This window comes from Heloderma suspectum, chromosome 3, assembly GCF_057233095.1.
Source record: "Heloderma suspectum isolate Gila_16-S chromosome 3, 16-S_ref, whole genome shotgun sequence".
NCBI lineage: Eukaryota > Metazoa > Chordata > Lepidosauria > Squamata > Helodermatidae > Heloderma > Heloderma suspectum.
Window position 1 is genome coordinate 186,370,260 of NC_139460.1, and position 24,025 is coordinate 186,394,284.

The 24,025-nt window shown below is 45.5% G+C and overlaps 1 protein-coding gene across 16 annotated transcripts in view; it reads right to left on the reverse strand.

The window, feature by feature from the left end:
* The window catches only part of USP54 (ubiquitin specific peptidase 54), a 225,899-nt gene that overhangs the window by 102,489 nt on the left and 99,385 nt on the right, over window positions 1–24,025 (reverse strand). For all 16 annotated transcript variants that reach the window (XM_084841352.1, XM_084841363.1, XM_084841348.1 and 13 more), the window contains 6 exons: window positions 22,827–22,961; window positions 13,751–13,864; window positions 13,549–13,631; window positions 12,549–12,654; window positions 2,052–2,198; window positions 1,686–1,835 (listed from right to left, as the gene is read on the reverse strand). In XM_084841352.1, coding sequence (XP_084697478.1) covers window positions 1,686–1,835; window positions 2,052–2,198; window positions 12,549–12,654; window positions 13,549–13,631; window positions 13,751–13,864; window positions 22,827–22,961 — 735 coding nt within the window. The remainder of the gene's footprint in view (window positions 1–1,685; window positions 1,836–2,051; window positions 2,199–12,548; window positions 12,655–13,548; window positions 13,632–13,750; window positions 13,865–22,826; window positions 22,962–24,025) is intronic.

A 24,025-nucleotide genomic window follows, 5' to 3' on the forward strand; every position in this document is an offset into this window, starting at 1 on the left:
TTTATTGCCAACTATTTTATTTATTTATATATATATATATATATATATTTTCTATACCACCCAATAGCTGAAGCTCTCTGGGTGGTTCATCATGAAGTAGTCCTACCAATGGAGACGCCACCCTCCCCACCCCGAAAAACCACCCCCAGCCACAAACTACCAAGACTAAATGCTTAATGTGCATCAGAATGAATATACAGAAACGGTATACTGGTTACCACAACCTTGAAAATACAAGTACTGTTTTTGTTTGTTGGGCATTCCAATAGTCACTATCCCACTTTATACTCTACACAGTCTTTGAAGCAAAGATCTCAAATAGATTTGCTCATTACACCAGGCTTTCTTTAAAAAAATAAAAATAAATTATTACCCATGATTTTTTTTATGGCAGAGAAAGATGCCCACAAAGAAATTAAAGATTTAAAACTCCTCTTTTAGGGGTTGGGCATTTTGAAATTGCAACAGAATGCTTCCTTTTGTTACTTTTCTGCCTTTTGACAAGAATAGGAAGGGATGAGAATTACACAGAATGCAAAAATGACAGTGTGTTCAAAATCCAAGCACTGATGGCTTTGAATCCAAGTACTTCATCCTAGAGCAGCAAAAGGGAGGAGCTTCTGAGTAAGAATTAGAATGTTTAAATGGTAGCATGTTTGCACCAGCCAATATCTGGTGCAGTCTATCACATTTCATTTTGGAAAAAAAACAGGAATGGAGAAACAGCTGGAAAAGACACATACCGATATGTGAACTGCACAAGTTATTTATGATATATTCAGGTTCAAGTCATGCAAAAACAAAAAACACCCAAACCAGAAACACCTGAGAAGAAGTGAATAAGACATACAGCTTGTAAATTGAAGGGTTCCAACATGATGCATAAACAAATAAGCCAAAAAGTACCCTCTCAGTTTTCCCTCAAGTGTCCGTATATCAGGCATTAGCGGCTGTGCCCTATACCAAGTCCACAGCTGTTTCAAATTTAAATAGCATCAGCACAGCCATGAATAAAATCAATGGAGAATGGGGAATTTAGAAGCAAAAAAAGTACCCTTAAAGGATGTGTCTATGTGTCTATCATGATAAATCAGTAAGGATGTACACTGTACAATAAAAATGAAGATATGCAGTTTTTAAAAAGCCTACACAGTTCTATTTTCTTCTCCCCCACTCTGTCTTCTCCAGTGTCCTCCCCTCACACTCTGCATTCTTTTTTCCTTCCTCAGTCATCACATTTCTATGAGAATCTGCCTTTGCCCTGAACAAGTCTCTAAAAATCGGGACCAGAGCACACATTAAAGCTGCTACAAGGAATCAAACTACTTCTATTCACATATGCAGCTGTTCCTAGGTGAGGAATGAACTGTAATAATTCACCACATGGAGAGAGCATGAAGTGATTTAAAATGGCCTCCACATGGCAGTCATATGCCCTCATGAATAATGTGCCTGCCCATTGAGTGACATTTTTAGGAGCAATGGGCACAATTTACCCAGACCATTTTCAGTATTAACTCCCTGGAAATAAATGGAGGTTACACAAGAGCAAGTTGTGTGGTGAAAGAAGAGTGAGTGTGAACACCCATTCAGAATGATATAAAAACCTTTGGGGGGAAAAATAAGGTAGACCTACATTCTAATCAACACGCAAGCATTTTTACAAAAATCCCTGATTTTCTTACCTCTTTGACATGGGCATCATCAAAGTACATCCACTTGCGAATCTTTGTTTGGAAGAAGAAGGTGGAGTAATGTTTTCCATAGTAACAGATCATTCCAACCAAATATAGTTCACACTGTTTTGCTCTGTCATCAGTAACTCTGAAAAAGAGCTTTAAAAGAGGAGAGAATAATCACAGTATAGTTATTTGCATTTATCTGAAAAATGCATCTATCTGAAAACTATTGGAAGTCATTTACTTAAGCTGAAATTGACATATGTGCCCTGTAGTCACTATATTATTCAATAATAAAAGAAAAATATATTTGAACAGCAGTGACATAAACAAAAATAGGAGATTCATATTACCATAAAATGTAAGACTCACATCTCCCAGTTTAAGGCAGGTGCCCAGGCTGTGAATGACATCCTCAGCCAGATCAGAGTGATCCGAGTCCCATACCAGCCCAATAGTGATGATCTGAGGAGAGTTCATCAGCACGCGACGAATACGAATTTTTTCCCCACAGTTGCTCTGAAGGGATAAAAAAGCAAGTCCGAGTTTATTTAACTAGTTCTCTGTTGTTCAATATCCTCACCCCCGCCCCCACTTTGACTGCACCTACATCTCTTGCTTTCAGACAGAAAGGGCTTGAAACATAACTGCTACAAACATACGACTGTAGTCACTAGTGGCTCAAAGGGCTTAGACGAAAGTACTTTAAGCATGACTTATAGATTCCAGCTCAGTACTGTAGGGCGAACTACAGTAGTTAGTTTCCCGCCTCCCAGTTTTTCACCTCCCAGCTGAGCAGAGCAGAGCAGAGCAGAGCAGAGCAGAGCAGAGGAGAGCAGAGCAAGCTGCTCCAGCTGGTCCAGTGACTACAGAAGCAAGCAAGCTCCCAGAGAGTGAGCGACCAGAGCGCACGAACAGGGGGAGCAAACAGGAGTTTTCCAGGGGAGTTCAGGCAGGGGAGGTCAAGGGGAAAGCCCCTAACATTTTTTTCTTTTTTTTACAGACTCCCCCCCCCCATTTATTTGTCTTGTAACACACACTTCCACACCAGTGGGACTCTGCTTTTAACCTCTACTGAGTAGAGGAGCAGGCACAAGCTAGTCTACAACAATCAGAAAACTAGACACAAAAAGGGAAAAGAAACTATGGAAGAACAAGACTCTCCAGTGGTGGTGACCTGCAAGGTGTGTGCAATGTTTGTTTTCTTGCCTGGGAACAACATGGCCTACACCTGCAACAACTGCAAGTTGATCACTCTGCTGGAAGAAAAAGTAAGTGGACTGGAGCGGCCACTGTCGACCCTCTGGGGAATAAGAGAACACGAAGAGTTCTTGGACAGAATGGGGGAACTACAGCAGCAAAGGGAAGACCAGAAGCTTGAAGAGCAACACCAAGATAATGTAGAAGTGGGAAATGCTGAGGTGAAGAAAAATGGAGTAGAGGATAATCCTTGGAAAAGGGTGACAGGAGAAAAAGAACTAGACGCCACTCTGCACCAGTGGAAGCAGTGGAGCTGTGGAACCAATTCCAGGTACTTGAGGATGAGACTAGAGGACAACCTGCAGAGGAAGAATCACAGGGGAACCTACATGAGAGTGAGCAAGAGGCTGAAGGTCAGTCAAACAGAGGCGATGAAACCCAGGCCTACAAGAAGAAGAAGAGAAGAGTGGTAGTAGTGGGAGACTCCTTGCTGCGTGGGATCGAGACCCAAGTATGTCACAAAGACCCGTGGACTCGCCAGGTATGTTGTCCTCCCGGGGGAGGACAGATTAGAGATGTGACTGAAAGGTTGCCTGCACTCATAAAGCCCACTGACAGGTATCCCTTTCTTCTCATCCATGTGGGAACAAATGATACTGCCCAGCGGAGCTACGAAGAAATTACATCAGACTTTGAAGCTTTGGGAAGGAAACTCATAGTTTTCTCATCCATCCTTCCAGTAGTTAGAAGAGGGATAGAAAGGGAACGAAAAATACTCCGGGTGAATGACTGGCTACGAAGGTGGTGCCGACGAGAGAGATTTGGATTCTGGGACCACGGGCTATACTTCCTGGAAGATGGGCTGTTGGCTAGGGATGGGTTGCACCTCACAAAGGATGGGAAGAATGTGTTTGGTGACAGCATGAAGAACTTCATTGTGAGGGCTTTAAACTGAATACTACGGGGAAGGGAGATGTAAAGTTGGAGGTAACAATGGATGTAGGCTCATGCACTGCAACGGAGAGAACAGCTCCAATAGTGCCCAATGTGTCTTCAGACACATGTAGGAAGAAAGCCAGACTACGAAGCACATGGTCTTCGATGTCTATATACTAATGCCCAGAGTATGGGAAACAAACAGAACGAACTTGAACTCTTAATACAAGAGGGAAAGTATGACTTGATAGGTATAGCTGAGACTTGGTGGGATGACTCTCATGACTGGAATACAGCAATTGAAGGATATAACTGGTTCAAAAAGAACAGAAAGAACAGAAAGGGAGGTGGGGTTGCACTGTATGTGAAAAGTACATATCTCTGCACAGAAATACAGGAGGATGAGCTTGGTAGCCCCATTGAGAGCATCTGGATCAAAATAAATGGTGCAAAGAATAAAAGGAACCCGATGGTCGGAGTCTACTACTGGCCACCCAATCAAGGAGAAGATAAGGATGAAACTTTTGAAAAGCGAATTGCCAATGTTTTAAGGAAGCATGATGTAGTAGTAATGGGGGACTTCAATTTCCCCGATATTTGTTGGGAGACAAATTCTGCAAAACATGGCCCCTCCAGGAAATTCCTGACTTGTGTGGCAGATAACTTCCTCCTACAGAAAGTAGAGGAAGGAACTAGAGGATCAGCTATCCTTGACTTGATCCTAACCAACAGAGATGACTTAGTGGATAAAGTAGCACTTACAGGAACTCTGGGGGAAAGCAACCAGAGTAATAGAGGAACTGGCAGAAGAACTCTCAGAACCGCTGTCTATTCTCTTTGAGAAATCATGGAGGACGGGTGAAGTGTCAGATGACTGGAGGAGGGATAATGTTGTCCCTATCTTCAAAAAGGGTAAAAAGGAGGAACCTGGGAACTACAGACCAGTCAGTCTGACATCAATCCCTGGGAACATTCTGGAGCAGATTCTAAAGCAATCCATCTGTAAGCACCTTGAAAACAATGCAATGATGACTCAAAGCCAAAATGGATTTGTCAAGAACAAATCCTGCCAGACCAATCTGATCTCATTTTTTGTCACCTCCCTTGTGGACCGTGGGGATGCTGTAGACATCATATACCTCGACTTCAGCAAAGCTTTCCACAAAGTGCCCCATGATATCCTGATGAGCAAACTAGCTCAAAGTGGGCTAGATGAAAGAACGATCCAGTGGATCCACAGTTGGCTACAGGATCAGACTCCAAGAGTGCTTATCAATGGGATCTTCTCAAACTGGGGAGAGGTAACGAGTGCGGTACCGCATGGCTCAGTCCTGGGCCCAGTGCTCTTCAACATTTTTATTAATGACTTGGAGGAGGAGGTGCAGGGAATGCTGATTAAATTTGCAGATGACACAAAATTGGGCGGGATAGCTAATACTTTGGAAGACACAAACAAAATTCAAGTGATCTTGACAGACTGGAGAGCTGGGCAGAAAACAACAGAATGACATTTGATAGGGATAAATGCCAAGTTCTGCACCTAGGAAAAAGAAAACAAATGCAAAGTCACAAGATGGGGGATACGTGGCTCAACAACACTACAAGCGAGAAGGATCTTGGAACTGTTGTCGATCACAAGCTGAATATGAGCCAACAATGTGATATGGCTGCAAAAAAGGCCAATGCAATTTTGGGCTGCATTCATAGAAGCATAGTTTCCAAATCCCGGGAAGTACTAGTTCCCCTCTGGTTCCCCTCTACTTAGCACTGGTTAGGCCTCATCTGGAGTACTGTGGCCAGTTCTGGGCACCACACTTTAAGAAGGATGCAGACAAACTGGAGAGGGTTCAGAGGAGGGCAAGAAAGATGATCAGGGGACTGGAAACAAAGCCCCATGAGGAGAGACTGAAAGAACTGGGCATGTTTAGCCTTGAGAAGAGAAGACTGAGGGGTCATATGATAGCGCTCTTCAAGTACTTGAAAGGTTGTCACAGACAGGAAGGCCAGGATCTCTTCTCTATCATCCCAGAGTGCAGGACATGGAATAATGGGCTCAAGTTCCAGGAAGCCAGATTCCGGCTGAACATTAGGAAATACTTCCTGACTGTTAGAGCAATACGACAATGGAACCAATTACTAGGGAGGTAGTGGGCTCTCCCACACTGGAGGCGTTCAAGACGAGGCTGGACAGCCATCTGTCAGGGATGCTCTGACTTGGATTCCTGCATTGAGCAGGGGGTTGGACTTAATGGTATTGTAGGCCCCTTCCAACCCTACTATTCTATGATTCTATGAACTGGTGGTGCCAGGTTCCTGATCGCTTTAAGGAACCTCTTTGCCATCGGATGTGAAAAGCTCTCCACAGGAGGGTGGTAGGCAGAAATAGTAGACAAATAAACTCCCAACAACGACAAATTCAAACCTTTGTTGAAGAGAAGAAACTGCAGTATTTGTGGCAAAGGGCATTGGTGAGGATGAAAGTCCTGCATGTGAGCAAAGGTGGTGAAAACTGTCCATTTCCTCACGTACGAGCGTTGTGTTGAAGGCTTACGAGCAGTGTCAAGGATTCTCTGTGCCAACTTTGGAATAGCTTTGGTTCCAATCATCCAATCCTCCATGCTATCAATCAGAGGCCTGACAGATCTAGGTGACCGATCTGATCTTTCTCCCTGGTGAGAAGGAAGTTGACAATACCAGCGGTGTGCCATCCATAGTACTGGAGCAAACCATGGTTGGTGAAGCCACGAAGGTGTTATTAAAATGCATTTGGTACCATCCTTTCTGATTTTTTCCAGGATCCTAGTGATATGGGGGAACAGTGGGAAAATGTAGAATAACGTTCCCGTCCAATTGAGGAGAAAGGCATCTCCCAGTGAGTCTCGAACCCCGCCTGCTCTGCTGCTAAACTTTCTGCAGATCACATTGTTTGGAGTGGCAAACAGGTCCACTTGCAGATTCCCCCAGTCATAAAACAGTGTACTCAGAACCAACCTGTCTAACTCCCACTTGTGCGAGGTCAATGTGGTCCGACTGAGACGGTCCACTAAAACATTGTCCATGCCAGCCAGGTATGTTGCCACCAACCCGATCCGACAAGGCAGGCACCGACGGAAAACCTTTAGTATTAGAGCCAAGAGAGGGACCTATCTTGTGCCCTTTTCCTTGTTCAAGTAAGCAATTACAGTTGTGTTGTCCGATGCGACCTGGACTAGTCTGCCCACTAGATCCAGCTCAAATGCTCAAAGGGCTTTCCATACCACCTTGAGCTCTAACAGGTTGATGTGGTGCTCTGCCTCTATGACTGACCACTGTCGTGGACCATGAGATCCAAGCAGTAAGCGCCCCATCCCAAGAGCGAGACGTCCACAGTCTCTACTCAGGATGGTGAGGGCTGTAGGAATGGCATCCCCCCTGACAGGTTGCCTGGGAGTGTCCACCGCTGAAGGGAGTCCTTTATGTCAGTTGGGAGATGGAGCTTGGTCCACCAGGCGTCTTGCTCAGTACTGAAGTTGCATATGAACCAGTTTTGGAGATGTCTAATATGCACCCAGGCATATCAGACCACCAATGTCATCGTGGCCATTAGGCCTAGCAGATGTTGCACTTTTGACACCGAGACAGTAGTGTGACAGCCTAGCTCCGCTGCCATTGAAGTCAGTAGCTCCAGTCGGTCCCGAGGAAGGAATGCTCTGGCTGATCAGGAGTCTAGGTATGTTCCAATAAACTGCAGACTCTGGGCTGGCTGTAGATGAGACTTTTCGGTGTTGATACAAAGTCCCAGATTTTGGAGAAGATTGCAGGTCACCTCTATAGACCACAGAAGATGGTTTCATGTTGACACCACTAACAACCAATCACTGATGTATGGGTATATCTTGATCCCTTGCAGTCTGAGATGGGAGCAGACCACTGCCAAACATTTAGGGAATACTCTTGGTGCTGTTGAGATGCTGAAGGGGAGTAAACAGAGTTGGTAGACATCTGGACCGATGGCAAAACACAGATAACACTGGTGTGGTTCCGCTATGGTGATGTGGAAGTAGGTGTCCTTGAAGTCAATAGAGGTGAACCAATCTCCCTGGGCAAGGAGGGGCAGGACTGAAGCCAGAGAAACCCTGTGGAACTTCCTGGGTGAGATGTACAGGTTGAATTCTCTAAGGTCCAGGATCAGCTGGAGCCCTCCATCCTTTTTCGGTACCATGAAGTACCTGGAATAGAAACCCTCTCAAAGATGCAACTTCGGTATGGGTACGATAGCTCCCTTCACAAGCAGTGTTTTGACCTCCTGGTGAAGAATGGGAGACAGGACTGTAACTCTACGGTACAGACAGAAGGGAGGGCATTTAATTTGATCCTGTAGCCCTCTTGAGAGCACCAGGAGTCCTTTGTGATCTGATGCCAAGTTGGAAAGAACAAGGTCAGGCGAGTTCCAAAAGTCAGGAGACGACTGGAGGGTTGAAGAAGGATGTTCGAGTCAAAAATGCCACTTGCTTTTAGATTCTGGTTTGTGACAATAGTTGCGCAGCTTCGATGGTTGGAGTGATCTTAGGGGGGCCGATTGCTGCAACCAATGTTGTTGCGGTGAGGCTGACTGTTGTTGTCGGTACCTGATGTAAGGCCTCTGGTACCAACCCCTTTGTTTTGGAGGCTGCTGAGGCAAGAAACCCATATGTCACATCATGGTCTGAGCGCTCTGAACCGAATCCAGCGTGTTGACGGTTTTGGGATTAAATAACCCCAGTCCATCAAAGGGCAAATCTTCAATATGGGCCCTCATTTCTTGTGGAAGCCGGTGGATCAGAGCCAGGCATGGCAACGCAAAGCGATGGATCCAACAAGTGCCTTTGCAGCACAACCTATTAATGATGTATTAATTTGGTGCCTTGACAGTTTTAAAGCCTCTGCTTGGAACAGCAGTCCCAATTCTATCCTTCTCTTTGGGAAGATGATCCAGGAGCCGGCCAACCTTTTCCCAGAGTAGTAACTGATAACCAGACATCGCTGCCTAGTAATTGGAGATTTTGAGGCCCACTGCTGTAGATGAATAGATCCTCCTTCCTGGTAGAGCTAGCTGTCTACCCTCTTTATCAGTAGGTGATGAATGGGCCCTATGGACCTTGCCTTGCGCTGCTTCTATGACCATTGAATTAGGTGCCAGATGTTTAAAAAGTTACTCAGCAGATGATTCTTGTAAGCAATACAGACCTTCCAGGCATTTAGATATTGGAGGCATTGTAGATGGCCACTTCCAAGATTATTTTATTGTCTCTTCCAGTGCAGGGAGAGGAATGGCCACAGGGTGCAAAGAGTCAATGTTCACCAAGTTAAATGCTAGAACTTGTACCATTGATGCCACTTCTTGGATGTCCAACCCCAATGCTTGAGCTATTCTGAATATCTGGCTGGAAAATTGGCCCAAGTCCTTGGACAGGGAGATGGATTCATATGGCCCAACCAATAAACCTGGGGACAAAAGGGGGCAGGAGGACTGTGATCTCGTGTCAGACTGGCAGTTCTCTGCAGCAGATAGAGGAGATTCTTGAGGCGGAGCCTGCGATGGATTCTGCTTTTCCCCATGTATGTAATGAGTGGACAAGTCAGTGTCCAATTGTGACAAAAGCTCATGTATAGGCTGTGGTTGAGTGGCAGGCAGAGAAGGAAATATCTGTGTCAATTGCACTGTTAGCGGATGAGGTTGTGGTGGTACTGGTTGTTCCTGCAGTCTCGGGTCGGGGGGTCTTGACACCGTGGCCGACAATTGTGATTTGTATCAGCTGGCTCCATCATAAGTTGAGTCAGGATGGTAAGGGAAGTAGTAATGTCCACAGCATTCTTCACACTCTTCTATACAGTCTTGTGACCTCTTATACTGCCAGTCTCATGGTGGATGTTCGTCCCATCTATAATGAAATTGAGATCTGTCCCAGTATTGTGTGTGCTTGAAAAAAATAGGGGTATGACCCCTATATGATGAGGTGACAGAATAGACCAATTCCAGTGATCATCGACGCTGATCATAACCCATACCGTAATCATCCCTCTGATAAGGATGCAGCGAGCGAAGGAACGGTGATGGATCCCTAATTTCACCTTCAAATGTAGAGGCATTCAGTACTGTCTCTACTATTTGTGGTGGATTCACTGTATGAGTTGGTGAAAGCATCCCTGGTAGAACAGGTGGGATGGTCATTAGTACCATTGATAACAGGCGACCAGGAGATACTGGCGGGGCAGTGGGTGGAGTTGGTATCGACGGACACCCAAGACACCAATGCAAGTTGAGATGTCGGTCTCAAGGGGGCTCATCCTGAGTCAGAGCTGTGGGAGATGCTGCTGAAATTAAAGGCTGTTGTCAATCCTGAGGAGCTTGGTTTGGTTTCAGGAGAGTTGGAGAGCCTAATGGGTGTGCTCGATCTTGAGACTCAGTGGCAGACTTTTTGACAGTCTTTTTCTTCTTCCTCTTTGGTTCAGAGGAATGGTGAACCACCTTTTTTTTAACCTTTTGCTTTCTCTGAAAGCTTCTTAGCCAGCACAAATGCCAAAGATCTGCCCAGTGTGTGGGGATCTTGTGTACTTGAAGGAGTACAGTGTTGAGGGGATTGTGACCCCAGTGAGGGCATGGCAGCAACGGTTTTAGAGGCCATCTTTTTTGGCTTATCAACCGCTTCCAGTGCACATTTACAAAGTGCAGCTTTGAGGTGGTCTGCCCAATTTTACAAGCTTGTTTAGAAAAAGCCTGACAATTTGAAGGCTTTGACAATGTGGCCTTCTCCAAGGCAGAAAAGGAAATTCTTACTATGAATTCCTGTTTCAAGGACTCCCAAAGGGCATTCAATACTCTTACCCTTCGGGGATAGCCCCTCCTCTTCTGTCAGGAGGTAGGGCCAACATCTTGCCGGTCTCCTCTAGAGGGAGGAATATCCCTGATCTTCCAGACCAGTACTGGAAAGGCAGAAAACCCCTACTATCTCCAAAACAAACAAACAAACAAACAAAAAACTATATAATTAGAATACCAACTCAACCCCTGGCCAAAAAAAAGAACACCAGTTGGATAATCAAGCATGTTAACATCACAGCCTGAGAACTAAAGGACGCTAGTTGAAAATGGGAATTTCCCTCAGGAAAACTGTCTACCACACCCACATGTACGTCAGAGGCAGAAGCCCTAAAATCCGCCCCCCTCCCAGCTCAAAACTGAAGAGGCGGGTGAGTGCCCTTCGGGAATCCTGGAAACAAGAATTCACAGTAAGAATTTCCTTTTTCCCAGGAAGGCATTCAATATTCTTATCCTTCGGGATATAGAAGAGCAGTTCCATCCCTGGGCGGGAGTTCAGTTGGCTTAGCCTCAGACCTGAACAACCCACTGCAAAACCCTCCTCCCAAAAGCTGCATTGGCCAAAGAGTATTTGTCCACCTTGTAATGTTTTGAAAAGGTATGTACAGATGCCCATGTAGCAGCCCTACAGATTTCTTCTATGGAAGACCTAGCCCACAGGGCAGCAGACGTGGCTGCCCCCTGGACAGAATGAGCAGTCACCCTTTGAGGAGCTTGTTTCCTAAGGCTAACATATGCCACTTGAATGCATTTCTTAAGCCGCCTGGAAATGGTGGGCCCAGACACCTTTTTCTCCAGGGACGTATCCATGAAGGATGCAAACAAGGATTCAGATTTCCTATATGCTACAGTTTTATCCAAATAGAAATGCAAAGCCCTCTGCACATCAAACATATGCCAATTCTTTTTTTGTTAGTGTCTGGGAGAAAGGGATGGAAGAACCACCTCCTGGGGCCTAGGGAATATCGAGTTTACCTTGGGAATAAATGACAGATCAGAGCAAAGCACCACTTGGTCACTATGGAATACACATGGCAGTATTTCCCTGAGGAATTTGACAGGGAATGAAAATAAGAAAATAAGATGGCTGACATAGAAAATAAGATGGGTGGGTCTTTTCCAAAGAAAGGAGGAAAGCCTCTTTCTAAAAATGTAAAAGCATTAAGAACAGCTGAGAAAAACCCTTTTCATTTTCTAAAGAAAACAATTCTTGTTGTTTATTCCACAGTCAAATATGGCCATCATAATATATCAGCAGAGGAAATATTATTTTACATTGAAGAGGTCAATATAATGGTTCTGTGGAATGAAAGTCCTGCAGCTGGCCAAGACACTTCATTGGCTGGGCTATAGTTTCATCAAAAGGCTTCCATAAAAGCAAGCAAGCAAGAACTTCCCCATATTGTTTGTTCAAGTGCCTGCTGATATGGGGATCTAACTACAGAGGATTTTCTATCAGAATGCAAGGGCTATGCTCTTTGTTGGCTTAATTTTCAACACACAGCCTGTTTGATCATGGGAAGCAGTTATTCCTGCTCATTGTGCCCCTGTTGCTATTTACCAACTGTAACTGCTGTGGCAGAAGAAGCAATGAATTTAAGTAAAATAAAGATATTTGACAAGAAGGGAGTCAGAAAATCTCATCCAAGTAGTGCATTAATAATATTGACAGTTCTCCGAGTACTACTAAATGGCACTAGCATTCATACATGTACAATATCTTCTGGGGCTAAGAATTTCTTCAGAGTGATCCAGTAATAACTCTATTTCTGCTACTTCTGGTATGCTGATGAAGTAAGGACTGAAAAGATCTGCAGTCAGATACAGATTTCAGCAAATACTGTTTTCCCTATTTGGTCTACTGCTTATATTAAAGGAAAATGACATATACAAACCGGGCAATTTCTCAAGTCCCCCATGGTGCTGGCATTCTGTAGCAGCTCTCCAAACATATCTGGAGTGGGTTTCTCTCGTCTTTCCAGCATGCAAATTGCCTGATTGCTTTAAGTTTTAAAAAATGTATACAAGAAGAATAAAAACATTATAATTTCATTTGTAATCAGTACTTCTTCTTCTTCTTCATTATTATTATTATTATTATTATTATTATTATTCAGATAATACATTTAGAATATACAGAGCTTTACAGCAAGTTAGGATAAATCCTTTCCCCCATGGAGCTTACAATCTGTCAAGATAAAAATAACATAGAGGAAAGAAATGAATTACCACCTTGATCAGAATTTGTGGTAGGAAAAAAATGCTAGGCATTCACACATACAGTAAAAAGTTACCGTAAGGCTAAATACATTGGTTAGAATCCAATGAAATCAATAGAACTTAAGTTAGTCCTGACTTTGCTATATTCACACAATCAAGCAAGTTTACCTTCAAGACTTGAAGTAAGAGATCCTTTGAAGTAAGAGATATTTTATCCTTCCTCTTAGTTCGAATAATTCTGCTTTTGCTATATCATTATAATGATCACAAAGTAACTGGACTTCCAAGACCCCATACAGAAACCTATTTACTCAACTGTCATGTGATTTCCTCTGTCTTTTACACTTCTTCATTACACAAAGCAGGTACTTGAATTTCAAAATTTGTATTTTGCGACAGGAAAGTAAATTAACTTCTCAGATTAAAAGTCATCAAAACCTTGTAATTGCCCACACTGCTAACTTTAGACAAGTAGCATCAACTCCTGTCCCACTGAGGGAGCTCTTTTTCCTCCTGCATGCATTTGTCTCCACACAATTTTGAAGACTTCTATGCCAGTTATTTCAATAAACTACTAATAGTTTTAAGAACATCTGCTATTCAACTGTACAGCAGTCAAGAGAAAAGACTGAAACAGAGGGGATTTATTTTTCAGTGCAAAACACAGAAACTCACCAAAGTGAAGTGGCTGAGATATAATGCACCATCTGGATAAAAGGCAATGGGTCAGAGGTGGCACCACAACTAGTACAGACACACTAAACCAGAAAGATACACAGTTAGTAGTTACAACAGAAAAGCATATCTGATGCATATTCCCTATCTATTATTTCTTCATTTCATGATTAAATTATTTGGACTTGATGTTGTGTCATACCTGTTCAAATAAGGTCATTGCAAACTTCTGGTGTGAAATGCAATGAGGGGCAGTGCAGACGTCTTCTTTCGATTCATCTGCAATGTGGAAATGAATCCTCATTAAAAGGTTCTCCTGCATCCAGGAAGAGAAGAAATGAAAATAAGAGTTACTAAATAATTAACAACAGAAAATCAGTGAAAAAAGGTGGCATTTTAAGATCAGATGGATTTTTTCTTCTAATCCTTCTAAAATTCATTTAAGTAGTAAGAAGAATGACAGTTATTCTATTTGGAATGTAAATGTTTAGACTACTTTAACTTTCTCAGGCTTCTTGTGCATTCTATCCAAACTTCATCAGATCTGGAATGTGTTTCAGTGTGGTTCATGAGTTTGGCGAATTCTGTTGGCTTTCTATATCTGGTGGTGTAAAGGGGGAAGAAATACCAATTAACAGAAATGTAACAGGTGATTATTTCTAATCTTTTGTAGATAAAACTGGAAAAAACCTGTTCTGCTCAAAAGGCAAGACTTGCCAAACCAGCAAGTATATGCTAACAATTTGCTAGTGTTGCAAGCTGGTAGGCTGACATAAATGTTCAAGAATGGAGATTGTAATGGGTTTCTGCTCAAAACTTATAACTTAATATCTTGACTTTATTTTTTCTCTTAAAAGATGACAACTTATACAAGTATTGTATGTGATTTACAAACTGCTGAACAGAATATAATGAAATTATCCCTGGTCAGTAAGCAGTTAGCTAGGTTCTGCCTCTCCACCTGTGTCAACCTCCTGTTTAGACACTGCATTGCACTTGAGCCAAACTCACTGATATTTGAATATTTGTCAAAACTAATAATGGCAAAACATGAAGATTTGATTATAAATACATAGAAGGTTAGTAAATGTAATGTCCAGTATAGATAGGATACAGAGTAGCTATTTTAGTTAATGTCAAGTGTTGTACTCAATTACTTTAATTATGTGTTTTTAATGCTGCTGTGCACCGCTTTGCTCCAAAGCCCAAATAATGAGGCGAAGCAGGCTGATTCAGAGATGCCTCGTTGTGCTACAAGGCAGATCAGAATAGCACCAAGGTGCCCTGAACTGAAGCGGATCACCTACGAAGCACATCGGTCTCCCTCGTATATTTGGAGCTCTTCTGATGTGTCCTGAGCAGCCCAGACATGCTGGCTCCAAATTGTATCAATGTGAAGATCAGAGAGGGCGAGGAGGGAGAGGAGGAGGAGGAGGGAGGGGGGAAGGCAAGAGGAAAAGGAGGAGGGAGTGAGTGAGCTTGGGCGAATGGCCAAATTAGGGCTGAACTTAACCCAGCAGTGTCCAATCAGTGACAGTGGAAGAGGAGTGGGGGGAATACTGCATATATTCTGGCAAAAGCCTGCACTTGTTCATTTTGCAACAGTGAGAGCTAGTGAGCTAGACAGGCGAAGCTGAGGAATCTCAATACATGGATGAGACGGTGCTGCGGGGGTGGGGGAGAATCAGATTTGTTAAGTACTGCGGAACATTTTGGGACAAGCTGGGCCTGTACAAGATGGATGGGCTCCACTTGAACCAAAATGGAACCAGACTGCTGGTGCTAAACATAACAAGGGTGGCAGAGCAGCTATTAAACTAAATTCTGCGGGAAAGCCGACAGAAGCTGGGAAGCATCCAGTTCGGGTTAAATCATCCCAAAGGGATGAAGATTTTGATTGCTCAAATACAGAAGGGGAGGAAATAGGCCAGGAGTACATGGTAGAACATAGTAGCCAATCAAAGGGGCCAACGTCCCATGGCAAAAGATGCACACACCAGAGGCATCTGGGGAGGAATACCATGTAGAGGTGTTTTTATGCAAATGTAGAAGCCTTCGAGCCAAACAGGGAGAATTGGATTGCTTGATTTTAAATGAAAACCTGGATAGAGTGGGCATTACAGAAACCTGGTGGAGTGGAGAGAACTAGTGGGATACAATCATCTCTGGATATAAACTACATAGGAAGGACAGGGAAGGGCGTACTGGGGGAGGTGTTGTAAACAGGATATAGTGTCGAGTGGACTAGAACACCGAAAAGGGGTAGGCTCTTTCACAGAAGCACTGTGACAATACCAGACTCCAAAACTAATTTAGTGCTAGGAGCGTGCTATCGTCCCCCAGACCAGAATGCTCAGAGTGACCTTGAGATGGAAAATGAAATCAGGGAGGCCTCCAAACAAGGAAGTGTTGTAATAATGGGCGATTTCAGTGACCCCCACATTGATTGGATAAATGCATGTTTCAACCATGAGAAAGAGGTTAAATTTCTAGATGCCCTAAATGATTGTGCCCTAGAACAGTTGGTCATGGAACCGATCAGAGGGGAGGCAACCTTGGATTTCTAAGTGGTGTCACCCAGGACCTAGTACGAGATGTAAATGTTGTTGAACCAATTAGAAACAGTGACCACAGTGCTATCAGATTTAATACATATTTGAGTGGAAAATTGCCCAGGAAATCCAACACAGTCACACTTGACTTCAAAAGAGGAAACTTCTCTAAAATGAGGGAACTGGTGAAAAGGACATTAAAAGGGGGAGTCAAAGGGATTAAATCCCTTCAAAATGCTTGGAGATTACTCAAAACCACAATAATAGAAGCCCAGCTAAAATGTATACCACAGGTTAGGAAAGGTAGCACCAAGTCCAAGAGGTTGTCGGCATAACACGAGCGGTGTTAAGGGAGCTATTAAAGAAAAGAGAGCCTCCTTCAGAAAATGGAAGTCTTGCCCAAGCAAGGAAAACCAAAGGCAGCACAAGCTTGCACAAAGGCAATGCAAGCAGACAAGAAGAGATGCAAAAAAGCTTTCTGAAGCGCATATCGCTAACAACATCAAGGCCAACAATAAAGAATTCTTTAAATATATCAGAAGCAGAAAACCAGCTCGAGAGGCAGTTGGACCACTGGATGACCACACCTGACCCCTCTTCCATTGTTTCCCCTGCTCGTGTGGTGCCCCCAAGACTCAAGGCAGGCAGTCTGTGTCTCTACCACACAAACGTGAGGGCAGCATCATGTGGAACCACTCTGAGATGGCAGTGGATCCCAGCACTGCTGTCTGCTGCCACTGCAAGGAGTTTCTGAGCAGGGGGAAACAGCCAGGGCACTACACCACCACCAGCCTGCTCCTGCAGTTAAGGAGGCAGCACCAATCGGTCTTGCTTGGGGAAGAGGCCCCCACATCACAGTAGGCAGGCAGCAGAGGCAAGCAGAAGGCTGGTGGTGCTGGAACTCCTGCAAGGTCTCCGTCTCTCACCCCTAAGAGGATTAGGCAGGCTGCCATGGAGGAGATGGGGTGGGGAAAGTATGGGTCCACAAGGTGGAGGTTTCCAACACTCGACCAGGTCACCAAATGCATCGGTAAGATGGTGGCATTGGACGACCAGCCATTCAGACTTGTCAAAAATGCGGGGTTCAAGAGGTTGATGGCCCTTGTGGTGCCCTGCTACAAGCTGCCGTGTCGCACCACCCTTAGCAGGCGGGTGGTGCCCTCCCTGTACCAGGCATGCAGGGAGAAAGTGCTGGACCGTCTGCACCAGGCAGAGTCGCAGAGGGTGCACTTCACCTCAGACATTTGGTCCAGCGAGGGCAGACTGCATGCTTATTTGTCCCTGACGGCTCACTGGTGGGCAGCCACAGGGATGGTAGCGGCCAGCACTTCCAGGACTGGTGGGAAGGATGGTTATTGCTCGGCCCTCCTTCACATGCAAGTCATGGACCAGTCCCACACAGCAGCAGAGATTACGGAGGCCATGAGCTGCATGGTGGAGGCGTGGCTGGCTGGGCACCAGCTCACCCACAGTTACATGGTCACAGAAGGGGGAGCCAACATGGTGAAGGCTGCGCGCAATGGCGGATTTGAGGGCATCTGCTGCATCATGCATATCTTCAAACTGACTGTAAGGGATGCCCTTGGAATGGGCAGCACCAAGGCATATCCCACCCCCGTTGGGCATCCGTAATCTGTTGGAGAGCCGCAGGAAGGTGGCTGGGCACTTCCACCACAGCGTCAAGGGCAGTAGGCTGCTGCAGGAGAAGCAGGTGACACCCCACCGCTCCTGCTTGGATGCGGACTAAGTGGAGCAGCTGGTCTTCCTCAAAGTTAACCTGCCCCTGCTGGGCTACAGTCAGTACACTAACTCAACTCTGATTGAACCCAAGGGGATGCTCCAAGCATCTCTGTATTTCTATAGGTCCTCCAGTCAGAGCATAAATCCTCCTCCTCCTCCTCCTCCTCCTCCTCCTCAATACTTAATTATGTCAGGCTGTGCTCTCAGTGCAGGACAGTAGGTCTGCCTGTAAGGGAATCTGTAGCATCTCTATGTCTTCCCCCAACGCCACAGACTTATACCCCCATGGCATGGGTCTGCTATGTGCATGTGCCCTCCAGGAAGGCTGGCTGTGTTTGCTTCCCGCCTCAGTTAAAGAGTCTCAGGACAATCATCTGTCGTACCTTCAAGTTCAAGGTGCCCACCTTGCATGGGCCTTCCCCCCCCCCCGCCAAACAGTACACTGTTGTATTACTTCAGCTTCACAAGAGTGGTTCATTCTCCAGTTTCAAGTCCCCATGAGTAATGCACTGTAACTCCCTTCCCCCTACCCTTTGGCATGTAGGGCATTTTCTTTCTGTATCTGCTTTTCATTTGCTCTTGCTCTTTCCCCTGGCCAGTCAAGCCCCAGTCACCCCTCACAGTTCTCCCCTATTAGAGTGCCCTCTGGACAGGCTTGAGATTGGTTTGCTTCCACCTTTCTGGTTCCAGGACACTCTGCCATGTAGAATATGCCCCGGTGGGCTAGGCACTGTTGTTCTGTTTCCGGCTCTGGGCTACTCTTTCGTATATGTCCTGGTGAGAGAGCCTTCTGCTCTCCAGACTAAGGGAAGGAGGTCCTCCGCTCAATCCTGTCTTTCTGCAAAAGCACTTCCCATTTACCTGCCGCCATCTTGGCATTACATTGTATTAGCATTAGTATTAATTTCTATTGAAACCTCTCAGTGGTCTTCTTTGGTATGTTTGTCTCGTCCAGTCCACTTCAAGAAGCCACAGAGCTAATGCATATTGGCACCTGGCCGTGCCTAGGGATGGGGGAGAATTTCTCCCCGAAACTTTGGGGGGCCGAGTGCCAATGTCTTCGGCCCCCCGAAGTAGTTTCGGGGAGAAATTCTCCGCCCCCCCGCCCCCGCACCCCCCCCCCCGGGATGGGACTTACCTTTCCCAAATGTCGCTCCCGGTGGCGGGTTGCAGCGACGGTTCAGCAGGGCTTCGACAGGGGCAGGGGCGGCAGCCGGTCTTTCGACCGGCTGCCACCGCCGCCATTGCAATAAAAGTAAAAAAAACAAAACGCCCTCGTGATAGGCTACGTGACGATTAACGTAGCCTATCACAGCTAGATTTGCAAAGTCAGCCGTGATAGGCTACATAAATCGTCACGTAGCCTATCACGGGTGACTTAAAAAAAAAAAAAAAGCGCGTACGGCTAATGGCGGCCCCCATAGGGAGCCGCCATTCGCGTTCCTTATTTGGTCGCTGTAGTCTACGTAAAGATTTACGTAGACTACAGCGACCAAATAAGGAACACGAATGGCAGCTCCCTATGGGGGCGGCCATTTGCGTACACGCTTTTTTTTTTTTTTTAAGTCACCTGTGATAGGCTACGTGACGATTAACGTAGCCTATCATGGCTGACTTTGCAGATCTAGCCATGATAGGCTACGTAAATCGTCACGTAGCCTATCACGGGGGCGTTTTTTTTTTTTTTACTTTTTATTTCGCGGCCGGGCGAGGCGAGGCGCCTCCCCCCCGGCCTGAATTTCGGCCGGGCGAGGAGGGAAGCCTTCCCCCCCGGCCTGAACTTCGGGGGGAGCAGCGACGCACCTCCCCCCCACCGCGAAGCAAGCTGCGAGACTAAGTAAGTGACTTTCGTGCACCCCTAGCCGTGCCCACGGGTTCTCTGCCAGCCTCTGTTCTTCTTAATAGTTTCCCGTTCCTTTCTTTCTTTCTTTCTTTCTTTCTTTCTTTCTTTCTTGGGTTGGGTGGGAAATTATTGGTGGATGCTGGATAAAAAGGGGTGAGGCTTGAACTCGGGGCCTTCCATGAACGATCAAAGCCACCAAGCCCAGCCATTCCACCCAGGCACAGGGCATGTGGGCAGGTGGAGGCAGGCAGAGGCTGGCGGAGGCAGGCAGGCAAAGGGAGAGAGGGGGAGACCCATGGGTGCAGCAGGTGCCAATATGCAATAGGCCCATGGCATCAACGCCACCAAACCCAGCTATTCCACCCAGACACAGGGCATGTGGCGGGAGGGCGACCTGGTTGATCCTGCAAGGCTTCTCTGATAGATAAGCCATGACTACAGATGGGTGTCACAAATGACACTAGGAAAGGTTAATTAAATCATTTATGGTCCCTTTGAGTGGGGTGGGCAGATGGGAAGGAATAGGATTAAATAAAATAACAATAATAGTGCATGTTATTTTTCCTGACTCAAAGGCGGAAGGCCTGGAGTTCAGACTTGAACTGGGCCTGCAGGAGACAAGCAATCAAACTGAAGTAGTGCACCAAGGACATAGAATCATAGAATCATAGAATAGTAGGGTTGGAAGGGGCCTACAAGGCCATCGAGTCCAACCCCCTGCTCAATGCAGGAATCCAAGTCAGAGCATCCCTGACAAATGGCTGTCCAGCCTCGTCTTAAAGGCCTCCAGTGTGGGAGAGCCCACCACCTCCCCAGGTAATTGGTTCCATTGCCGTATTGCTCTGACACTCAGGAAGTTTTTCCTGATGTTCAGCCGGAATCTGGCTTCCTGTAACTTGAGCCCATTATTCCGTGTCCTGCACTCTGGGATGATCAAGAAGAGATCCTGGCCTTCTTCTCTGTGACAACCTTTCAAGTACTTGAAGAGTGCTATCATATCTCCCCTCAGTCTTCTCTTCTCAAGGCTAAACATGCCCAGTTCTTTCAGTCTCTCTTCATAGGACTTTGTTTCCAGTCCCCTGATCATCTTTGTTGCCCTCCTTTGAACCCTCTCCAGCTTGTCTGCATCCTTCTTAAAGTGCAACTCGTGTCATGGCTCCCTCAGACTGCTCCGAGGATGAAGGGGATTGGCAAGTTCCAGACCCAGGGGAAGGGACCAGCGCAGAAGGAGCCCAAACCCCCTCACCTCCTGTGGATGTTCCTTGCCCGCCTCAGCCTCCCCAGAGGATTCAGAGGGCAAAACGCCCTTGACTCCAGCAGAGCAAAGGCAGCTGCATGTAAGAAAACAACATAGGTGGGCCTCTGTCTAAGACAGAGAGGCTTTCAGAAGCAAGAAAATTATGGTCATATTCCACTTGTCCTTTGGTACACAGTCTGGTAGAGCGTCAGTCATCAGTTCCAAAGTGGTCAGGGCAGACTGCCCCTTCTCGATGGGGGTTGGACTCAATGGCCTTGTAGGCCCCTTCCAACCCTACTATTCTATGATTCTTTTTCTCCCTTTTCTTTGGGTTGTTGTTGGACAAGCCTGGAAGGGACTGCTTCACTTTCCTAGGCTTACCCAAAGCCAAAGACCATCCTGGACTTGGTGGGGTTTTAGGGCAGACCAAGCCACTGCATGCTTCAGTGCTGATGTTGATTCCAATGGCAAAGTCTTGAATTCAGGCGAGGGAACTACCTGAAGAGCAGACTCCAAGATGGATGGAGCAGACCCAGACAGGTGGTCATCTGATGTTAATAAAAGCACAGATGGGGGGAGCTTCGAACAAATCAACAAAGAAGTAGCGTGAAGGGGTTGATTTTGGGCGGCTGAATCGACATCCTTCAGGGCTCACTTCAGCAGGAGAGTGTTTACAAGAGACAATCGGTTTCTTTGAGCCTGCTTTGTAAAGGCTTGACAAGGCAAACAAGAATCGACCAAATGGCCTTCCCCCAGACAAAGTATACACTGGGAGTGACCATCTGTGTGGCAAATCTTCCCTCCGCAGCTAGTACACTTGGAATAGCACCTTGGAGGCCATAAGCCCCCTAGGCACACCACAATGAAAATCCGCTAGGAAAATAAAATGCAAAGTAAGGTTTAACACAACAAAGAGAGAGAGAGAGAAAAGGGAAGAAAAATGCTCAGCAAGCTCAACAAATCTCAAGAGCCAGAGAACATTCCCAAAACTGCAGTAACAGCAGATGAAAAGGAACTAAGCAGTAATGGTGGGGCCATGTCTCTGCAGTGGAAGGGAGGGAGGGCTCCCACCAAAATCACTTTGCTCTAGAATGTTCCAAACGATGCCCTGCGCAGGCACAGCAGCCATGTGTGAGAGTCACAGAGACCACAAAGAAGAATGTAATGCTATGGCTATTTAAGTCCAAAGGACTACCTTTACACACAGTCGTTTTTAGCATACTTAACAGCTGTTTAGATGGGCTAAAACATTTTGCAAAGTTATGAATCACAATCTGCTTTTACAACACTATGAACTGCACTATTATATAGTCTTTCCAAGTGTGCTATAAACAGCTCAATGTTATCCTGTTTCTTCCAGCTACCTCTGCCCCCAAAAATCAGGGGTATAGAACCTCAGACCCAGGGGTCAAGTCCTCCAGAGGTCCCAATCCACCCCTCAAGCGTTCCTCCAAATGGCCCTACCACCTTCCCCTACCCCTTTCCCCCCAAATACTAATCATGTTGTGGTTTCGCAGCATTTGTGCAGGTTTTTCCCCATTCTAAAAGCTTAAAATGCCACTCCTAAGGCTTGTTACTGGCAGTAAGAGCTAAAGTATGGTATTTTGGGTTGTGTAGCTTAAAGTATGGTACTTTAAGCTAAAGTATGGTATTTTGGGTTTTGTGACCCTGACCCTTTTGCCTTTGGGCTCACCCACCACTGGAATACTGCCCCTGAGAGCTTCTCTGAAATGAAATGTGGCCTTCGGGCTGAAAGAGGTTCTGCACCTCTGCTTTAAATTCTTATTAATAAGAGAAAAGGCTTTCTCGCCAGACTCTGGGTATAGTATCCGTTTGTGTCTGTTTAGCAAGGTAAATAAATATTTTCTGCAAGGATTTCCAACCATCCCACTGGTGTCATACTTACAAAGCATTCTGCAGCATCATCCATGATGCCCAGCTGGAAACGCTGCTCATCTTGAAAAGTCTTTGCAAGAGCACTCCGAAGAGCATCAGAAGGCAAGACTTTCTCACTGCTGCACTGAAACTGGTTAAAGATACCCTAGGTGGAAAAAAAGAGAGAAGACAGTTTCTTCTATAAGAGAGAAGTTCCATGATCTTAAATAGACACAATGAAAATCACTTTTATCATCGTTTACTTTAGAAATGAATACATTTATTTAACAAATACACTTACTAGTATCTATCACTTTATTGTGAACTCTCTTTTTGTATTTGGAGAGAATTATCCCTCAATACTTATCACAGCACTTTCCCCCTTCTCCTGCTTCTTGTTCCTTAACTTTACTATTCCAAATAGTTTACTAAGGTAAAGTGAGAGATTATCCCAGTTTGGGTTCACATGTTGGGTTAAAGTTTGTGTTCAGAGATTGCACCTGCCCCCAAATCCAAATGACAGGGGTTATTATGCCAGGGATGGTGCTCCATGGTGCACAGAACATTTTGTATAAACGCTCAGGTTTTAATGGCTTAAGATATAGCAAACATGATCATTATAGGTTCCTGGATTGCCTCTTATTGTTAGATAACTGACTAATCTTATTAGTCATGCATTAGTTAAGCATGACAAAAGTCAGTATCCAGCATCTGAAATATCTCTTGTGCACATTTAGAGCACTTTTGTGCAAGCCATATAGGGGCTTCCACAAATCTGAGTGCAGCTTCTTGCACTGCACTGGATGCTGCTGCAATGGACTGTAATAGCCAGAAGAGGCTTTTCAGGTGTGCAAAGGGGCTGTAGCAGGAAAGTGGCAGAAAAGCCCCAATGTACAAGAGCAAGACCATGTGCAGCCCTTTCGATTCTTGACAACAGTTCTACACATTAATGGTATCTAGGAATTGCCATGGGGAAAGCTACCTGTGAATACTAGCTTAATAACATCAGGGCTTGAGCAGGGGCAGGATCAGGTGGAGGGCCCGATGTTCACCTCCCCTCCAAGCCCTCTCTGAACCAAATGACATGTAAGGGGTGTGGCCATGTCCCTGGCATAAAAAAAGGTGTGACCATACCCCCTAATGTTATTTGGTGGATGTTCCACCCAACATGTCCATCAGGAACTCGGTTAACCTGCCCCGCATCTTCTCCCATTTGGGAGGGGCATGGAG